This window comes from Carex rostrata, chromosome 4 (genome assembly GCF_964058835.1).
Source record: "Carex rostrata chromosome 4, lpCarRost1.2, whole genome shotgun sequence".
NCBI classification, from domain to species: domain Eukaryota; kingdom Viridiplantae; phylum Streptophyta; class Magnoliopsida; order Poales; family Cyperaceae; genus Carex; species Carex rostrata.
Genome location: NC_135921.1, coordinates 9280403 through 9289026, shown reverse-complemented (window position 1 = coordinate 9289026; position 8624 = coordinate 9280403). Strand labels below are relative to the sequence as shown.

The window sequence follows — 8624 nt, the reverse complement described above, 5'->3', positions numbered from 1 at the left end:
TATATAATTTTAATTCCTTTTATGTTATTTTGAATGCATCATGTATCGTTTATAAATTATGAATGTGTTGAGATATCAATAGCAAATAACTTAAATGGGATGCCAATTTTTATAATTTGATAGATAATATTAATTTGGGCAATGCTCCAATATATCATACTTTTTAGAGGGAAAGTTTAATAATTGGAGTTTAACTATCCGATCAAATAATAAGAATAAGCAAAGTTTGTTTGACTTTTTAAGACTAGTTCCTAAATTTAATAAGAAATTATGTACTAATTTATATTAATTATAACAAAAAAAAAATAATTATTTTTGTATACTTGTCATTTAATTTTAAAAATCTCAATAACATAACCGAACCATCCAACGAATAAACATGAACTATGAATCATCCAACAAAACCTTGACATAATAAAATAATTTCGAATTTTCTATTAATTTGTATGTTTATATTTATGTTATGGTTCTGATATGTACTTCTATGATTACCAAATCTGGTCAAATTATCTCTAAATCTTAAAAAAGAGGAAAAAAATATTTTGACCTTTTGTTTTGGCATTTTCTCATTCTTTGCGCTTTCCTTTTTAGTATGATCTTTTTGCTCTTATTCTCTATCTGCACCCTCAAGGGGATCTTTTACATATTAATAATTTATGAGGAAAATACGTCATTATTATATATAAATATTTTTACAAAAAGACATTATATAAAGGTAAGACGATTGCCGATTTTTTTATTTATATCCAAAAATTAAATTAAATTTCAAAAACTAACTGAACCGGCTGTCAAATTTTAAATCTACCCAAATCGGTTAACCGTTAACCGGACCAAATTTCCGGTTAACGGTTAACCGGACCCTTTGAAATGGTTCGGTTAATGGTTAACCGGACCCAAACCATGGGTCCGGTTAACGGTTAACCGGATTTGTTGGTTCGCTTAACCGATAACCGAACCCAATTTTTTTTTTTTTTTTTTTTACTTTTTTTTAAAACAGAAAATTTTAAATTTTTTTATTTTTCTATTAAAAATATACATGAAAATTCGTATTTAGATTTATCAAATTTACACCAAAAATTTTTGTAAATCAAATATGAAATTTAAAATTATAGAAAAATACACATACACATATACATATACATAAATAATATACGGTTACCAATTTTTTTTTTTTTTTTACTTTTTTTTAAAACAGAAAATTTTAAATTTTTTTATTTTTCTATTAAAAATATACATATACATATAATATTATATACATATATTATATTATACTATATATACATATATATACATATATATACATATATTATATTATATATACATATAGATTTAGGCTGGGGTGCTATGGATAGCATAGTGGCCTCTATGCTACGGCTCAATATTCGAGTTTTCAAAATCCAAACGGTCGATCCGAACCGTTCATCTTATTCTCCATATTAATATCTGCTTGGAGACCAAATTTTATAATTTTCTGAATTTTTTTACTATTTATTAAGCCACTTTGAAAATCGCTAATCCAACGGTTTTACTGTTTTGTGCAGCCACCGTTGGATCAACAATTTTGTAAAATACTTAATAAATAGTAAAAAAATTCAGAAAAATGTAAAATTTGGTCTCCAAGCAGATATTAATATGGAGAATAAGATGAACGGTTCGGATCGACCGTTTGGATTTTGAAAACTCGAATATTGAGCCGTAGCATAGAGGCCACTATGCTATCCATAGCACCCCAGCCTAACTCTATACATATATTATATTATATATACATATATCTACATATATCTACATATATTATATATTGATCTGTTCTATGCTTTACTCATGATGGTTAATCAAGTCCTCGACATGCTAAGGGGCATAACTTTTGATCCGTCCGTCAGATCGGGCTGAAATTTTGACATGAGCTCCACAGCCCCAAATCCAAGCTAACTTACTTTCCAGCCCGATCCGACCGTTGGATATAGATTTTTCGAATTTTCTTTACAATTTCAGAGTTTTTAGGGTTTTTTTCGTGCATCATTTACTGTTTTTGACTTTGCACGATTAAAGTTTACTGGTACAAAATAATTGTTTGAAATTTGGGCATAAAATAATTGTTCTGTGACTGATTGTTTTGCATAAAGTATGTGTTATAAGTCATTTATGCATATGAGATTTATGATTTTGTTAATCACCAAAGTGGTCAAAAATCTAAATAATCATTTAGTGCATAAGTGACATAATGATTATTGATAGAAATTGCCAGTTATAATAATACCAATTAAACTGGCGTCACTAATGATAGAACCTGAGAACTTACCCAAAGGAAAGTTTTGTTCTATAACTAGTTGACATGATGAAGTTTAATAGATATTTTTGATTAAATAAATATTGATCATCCAAAGATGTCAGTTCTATTTAATATTAAATTTGGATATTAATAAAAAATTCGGGTATGTGTATGTGTATTTTTCTATAATTTTAAATTTCATATTTGATTTACAAAAATTTTTGGTGTAAATTTGATAAATCTAAATACGAATTTTCATGTATATTTTCAATAGAAAAATAGAAAAATAAAAAAATTTAAAATTTTCTGTTTTAAAAAAAAGTAAAAAAAAAAAAAAAAAAATTGGGTTCGGTTAACGGTTAAGCGAACCAACAAATCCGGTTAACCGTTAACCAGAAATTTGGTCCGGTTAACGGTTAACCGGTTTGGGTAGATTTAAAATTTGACAGCCGGTTCGGTTAGTTTTTGAAATTTAATTTAATTTTTGGATATAAATAAAAAAATCGGAGACGATTGGATGGCTTCATTTGATTGCTTTTGAGAGTTGAGACTCATAAAATAATCTACGGTGAATGCCGCAAAAGATCCTTCGGTGAGAGATTGTGTGCTATGTCCAATTGTCCAAAGTTAGGCTGTAAATGAGCCGAATTTGAGCGAGTTATCTCCAACTCGAACTCGGCTCATTTAATAAATGAGCGAGCCAACTCGAGTTGAGATGATAATAACGAGTTGTAGAGCCAATTCGAACTCAGCTCGTTATCAACTCGAGTTGGCTCACAACCAACTTGTTTATAACTCGTTTAACCAGTGATAATATTGCAACACAAGTTCAAACTCAGCTCGTTATCAACTCGAGTTGGCTCACAACTCGTTTAACCGGTAATAGTATTACAATACAAGTTTAAACATACTTTACACGAATCTCAAAGCACAAATAACAGTCTAGAGATTTGGATTTGATTATTTTGAAATTTATTATGACCAATACTATGTAACTTTATGTAACTCGAGTTATAAATAAGTGAGTTGGGACCAACTCGAACTCAGCTCGTTTATTAAACGAGTTGGCCAACTCGAGTTGTAAATGAGCCGAGTTAAACGAGCTGTAAATGGGAGAGTTACGAGTTCGAGATTTTTTGCCCAGCCCTACTCTAAAGTCTCTGCTACTTGCCATTCGTTCCTGGTAATTATATTGACAGATAAACTTTTGCTTAATGCAGTTCACTTGCCATATAGGTGATGTTTAGTAATGCTGGAGAGATCCGACTTAAGAGCAGACAAACATTCGTACTAACAATTAATTTTCAAACAAAATAATAGTTACTTTTATCTAAGTATGCAAAAAAATAATTTAGAACTTTTTGGATAAGAGTCAAGAGATAATGTGATAATTATATTAATAAATAATTTAATGTGAAAAGTTTTGTAATGATATTTTTAGTTTACACCAAAAAATAATAACTGAAGAGATAATTTAATTTAGATCAGTTTAAGCCGATTTAATTTTAGACTACTGATTAACTAAGTTAGCTAATTTAATATTTATTTTTTATAGTTTAGACTTCAAGCTTGCTCAAACAAACGGGAGAGTATCATCTGCGGAGCTGTGCAGAGCTTTTAATTTGATCCGTTCGTTTTGATCAGACGGACCAGATTAGAGAGAGCCCAAATTTTGAGATCTAATCTGATTCGTCCGATCAAAACAAACAGATGACATTAAAAGCTCCGCACATGATAGCGTTCCCAAACAAACATGGTGCGGCAGTGGTATTTTGACTACATCATCTGTACGCTGAGTGAAGCATAAAGTGCTCTGTCAATAATATTACTATGCTCTCTCTCAGAAATTATCCGGACCGCTTCCCCTTGTCCAACCGTAAACGGACAGGCTACTTATTTAAGTTCAACAAGTTACAACAAGCTCATGTCCAGTTAATCTCCATTTCTCCTTTCCACCTTATTCTATTCTAATGGCGACAGGAAATCTTGGCTGCGTAGTGGTAGCAGTAGATGGCAGTGAAGCGAGCATGAAGGCCCTCCAGTGGGCCCCCGACAACCTTCATCTCCGCCCCGGCAGCGCCGCCTCTGAGGAAGGCGGAGAGGTAGTTGAACCGGGTGTTCTCGTCGTTCTCCATGTCCAGTCGCCGCCTTCCATCGCTGCTAGTCTCAACCCTGCCCCCATCCCCTTTGGTGGCCCAAGTAAGAATCATGCAATTGTGTATCATTCAATAATCAGCTTAATTTTATTTTTTTTGTTAAGTTATTTGATTTGGCAATCCTTGGTAGTCGCTACCAAATTTTCAACAAAAAAAAAAAAAGTTATTTGATTTGATTTTCCTTTTTGCATCCTTTTTTGTGCCGGGATTTAAGGTGATGTAGATGTACCTGCGTTTTACGCCGCAATTGAGGCGCACCAGAGGCGGATTACACAGGCAATCATGGATCATGCTCTAAAGATTTGTGAGGGCAAGGGGGTAATGAAAAATTGATCTAATTCTAGCTTGATTAAGAGTTCATCATCAATTGTGAAAAATTTGTGTTTGATCTAGTGTTGTTAATTTACTTTAAATTGAAGGTAAATGTGAAGACTGAGGTGATCGTTGGTGATCCAAAGGAGAAAATTTGTGAGGCTGCTGCTAATTTGAAGGCTGATCTGCTTGTCATGGGATGCCGCGCTATTGGGCCAATTAAGAGGTTTGTTGAAGATAAAAACTCAATTATTAGTGATCAATTACATTGATAGTAGAGATCAATCAGTATCAATTAGTGGATATAGCAAATTTGATGGTACAAAATTATCAAGTATCAACAGCTACAAATGCAAACTGTGGAAGAAGAGAAAAAAATAATTGACAAAGCAGGCACGGGATGGGAATTTAACTGAAATTAGAGTGAACTAACAAGTAACAACGTCAAAAAATTAATTAAACCTTGGTTAAACTTTAAGCACAAAATGAACCAACTTATCAATATAAACAGATCAAAATGACCTGCTACTTCAAAAAAAAATGATAATAATAAGAATAATAGAAAAGAAAGAAATATGATGAAATTGAAATATAAATTGTTGCAGGATGTTCCTTGGGAGCGTGAGCAATTACTGCATCAACCATGTTTGCTGTCCAGTAGTTGTGATCAAAGATGCCTAATTTCTCTTCTTCTACGATATCGTTTTATCTCAAGGTCAAGTTTGTTGCTATCCTAAACGGTTTACAACTTCTAATTTTGTTAGAAATTTCCTTTTGTGATGGCTGGTTGCACTGTATCTGGGCAATTATTTATTTATTTGATGATGTTCAGCTTGCATAGTAGGGCTTTATGTACAGAAAAATCACTGGTATTGGTTCTGTTTCTTGAATAAAAAATTTCAATTGGCATTACATTCTAAGATTATTGTTTTCTTTCTTTTATGCCCCTTATTGACAATTGTAAAATTTTCTGGAAATGTGTCGACTTCCTAATTTGACTACTAGATCCAAAATAAACACAAGGATAAACAGTCATAAAAAAAATCCTGGAATTAACATTGGAAACGGACAAAAAACTAGAAAAAAAAAGAATAAAAAAAACACCCACATCAGGAATTTTTTCATCCACATTGCAAATTTTACAATGCTTCAGAATACTTGCATGACAAATATTATACCCTTTCCAGGTGCATTCTTTGAAGAGAATTGCCCCCCAGATTTTACATCGTTTCAGAGTACCGACATCACAATATGTTATATTGTTTCAGAACTTAGAAATTGTCCCCAAAAAAAACTTCTGACCATCGATCGTACATGCCGAAATCAAAGTGCATTATTTACTTCCCTCTCCTCTTTTAACCCCACCATTGATGAACTGCCACTCCTTCATCTCTAAGCCTGCCGTAAATGGCTAAGCACTCCCAGTAAGCCCTCTTGCTTTTTTTCCCCTTGAACCATTGGTTCTTGCATTCCAAAAACAACTCATCAACCAGCGCAATCGCTTTTCCTTGCAGCATTTCCTCCACTGCCCCTGCCTCAGCCTTCATTACTACGTAATCTTCTTTCTTCACATTTGTCCTCAGCCAGTCTGACATCCCTTGTGCATCCGCATCTGCCTCTCTCTTCTCAGACCCTGCGACATCCAATCTTACCATCTCAAAGTCCAATTTACCTTTAGGATAATTCTTCTTGAACCAACTTTTGCTGTCGACTCTTTTCGATGGGCCGATGTCAATGAAAACTCTCCTCAGGTAGTTGTCTGGAGAATCACCGATCAAATTCGGGAGGAACCTGATCCATTTAGGGTTTTTCATTTTGCGTGATTTAATCGGTGGCTCCAAGAGCACGTCCTCAAGTTCATCTAGAGTTTTCTTGTTCACATCTGGCACGGCAAGCAATTGCCTGCTTGTAGCTCTTCCAGTGGCACTTTGTCCAATCTTCTTGACCGCAATGGCGGTCGAGTCAAACTTTTTCATGAAAACCATTTTATAGTTTTCTGGAAGTTTAATCGGATCTGAGCTCAGTTGGGTCACAACAATTCCTCCGATGCGGAGAATTCTATCTATGAACCCAAATGAATCGTCGCCAAAACCATCAGCTGCCATGATGAAATCAACTGAATGATCGGGAACAATTGTCTCCCATTTGCGAGAGAGAGGGATGAGATTGTTCTTCTTCAAGAGAGGGAGTAGCGACAGAGAGTTACCGAGAAAGACGGCACGATCATCGGAGTTGAAAAGACCGTCGTGCCTCAGATCAGTTAGGAGCATTTGCAGCTCAAGGGAGTTGTAAACTCCTGACCGTGAGAATATCACGGAGTGAAGCAAAGGGAAAGAGAGAAGGACCATGGTGATCAAAGCAGATCGAGTGATGAGACGAACAATTCGCTCAGCAGAGAAAGAAATCATTACTTGGTTCTCACTGAGTTTTGTCGCAACAGCGGTTGATGAGCACTTCATTACTAAATTGCTATGAAGAGAAGCAGCAGTTGTTTACTATCTAGTGGAAGCAGAAAAGATAGAGAGGGGGGAAAACGGGGTCAAGGAGATCGATTAGCGGGTGCAAAAGCGGGCAGCGGTATGGTTTCCACCCACAAGAGCAACACGATTGCTTTTTGATCTAACCAAGATGAGTAACAACTGTTTTACGCGTTCAGATTCCATAATTGGTTGCACTGTCTCTCTCTCAGAATTATTTATGATGATTTTTTCATTCCTCGGTCTCCACCGGCCTGGTGGGAGGCAGAGTGCCGGGATTTTTTTTAAGGAGGAGAGACGTGCTATCGGAAGACTTATTGATACGAAACAACTGATGGGATGAAATGGGGTTAAAACTGGACGTATATATGGAAAACAGTAGCGGAGACAGATTGTTCAGAGAAACTCACTGATTTGCTAATTTGGGATCTGCCAAATCATTGCCAGGTAGTATGGATAGAAACACAGTTCCTCCAAATTTGCCACGCTTTTACAGAGTATATTTGGCGAAACCGTTGTTTCAATTAACTTGATTGTTATCTCAATTAAGGATGTGTGGGCTGTGGCCCAAATGCTGTGATATCCTGTTTTTGTCTGTGATGCTCCATATTCTGTAAATAGCTACACAGCTGCTACAAGAAAAGTTGGAGCAGAAATTTGAATTTCTTGGGGGTTCTGTAGATTTGCTAAATTTAGAAGAAATTAAAGTTAACTAATTTCAGGGCATTGCAAGTTGTTTTTTGTTAGGAGGGTAAGCGCCTTGGTACTCGAATTTAAATTTACAGTCGTATGTTTTCAGGTATAGATTTGGTTTCAGACCGCATACTGTTCAGTAATTATAATATGTAGGCTGGCGAATGAAGCCTTTCAGTATTTTTTTTTCTCTGCATATTTTTTGTTTCTATTATCTCAAAAAAAAAAAAAAATCACATATATAACCCTTCTGGATTGTTGACCTAGATTTCATGGAGTTATATGGATGATGAAAATGAAGGAGATTAATTAATTTCTTAAGAGGATCAGACAATTCATATATATTTTATGTCTAACGACAAACAAAGTGCATGATGCACTGATACATTGTTGTACACTTACACAAGCCGTAAAACATTTAAAACATAAAATCATCAAATCTATGCTTATGCTGAGTCAAATATAAATCAATAAAGATCTAATTGTGGCCAAATTAATAGTTGTTAAGAAAATTAAGTACTCAAAACGTCATAAATATGTCATACGCTTGATGTTATGTGTGCCTCTCATCTTGGCATCTATTAACAATAGATTTGTTTTTGAGGCTGTTATGGTTAATAGGTACAGGTTGTCATGTTAAATTAAGGAGCCGATTTTAAAAAATGGTAGCCTCAATTAAAGAGGTAGTGGTTTCTGTATTTAGTATGTATGGCTCAT

General features: G+C 34.4%; 2 protein-coding genes across 2 annotated transcripts; one reads left to right on the top strand and one right to left on the bottom strand.

The window, feature by feature from the left end:
• The first annotated feature begins 4127 nt into the window (after positions 1–4127).
• LOC144553122 (Adenine nucleotide alpha hydrolases-like superfamily protein) lies at positions 4128–5657 on the top strand. Its single transcript, XM_078301212.1, has 4 exons — positions 4128–4468; positions 4640–4743; positions 4845–4963; positions 5343–5657. Exons 1-4 carry the CDS (start codon positions 4240–4242, stop codon positions 5416–5418), a joined length of 528 nt encoding a protein of 175 aa, XP_078157338.1. The 5' UTR covers positions 4128–4239; the 3' UTR covers positions 5419–5657.
• Positions 5658–6064: 407 nt separating this feature from the next.
• On the bottom strand, positions 6065–7196 carry LOC144553237 (uncharacterized). The gene has a single exon (XM_078301336.1). It carries the CDS (start codon positions 7194–7196, stop codon positions 6093–6095), a length of 1104 nt encoding a protein of 367 aa, XP_078157462.1. The 3' UTR covers positions 6065–6092.
• Between the last annotated feature and the right edge of the window lie 1428 nt (positions 7197–8624).

Bases quoted from the DNA above. Each gene is read 5' to 3' on its own strand.
- LOC144553122 (XM_078301212.1), top strand. From the start codon at position 4,240: ATGGCGACAGGAAATCTTGGCTGCGTAGTGGTAGCAGTAGATGGCAGT. The intron at 4,469-4,639 runs GTAAGAATCATG...CCGGGATTTAAG, and splicing joins CATCCCCTTTGGTGGCCCAA to GTGATGTAGATGTACCTGCG. The intron at 4,964-5,342 runs GTTTGTTGAAGA...AAATTGTTGCAG, and splicing joins GCTATTGGGCCAATTAAGAG to GATGTTCCTTGGGAGCGTGA.
- LOC144553237 (XM_078301336.1), bottom strand. From the start codon at position 7,196: ATGAAGTGCTCATCAACCGCTGTTGCGACAAAACTCAGTGAGAACCAA.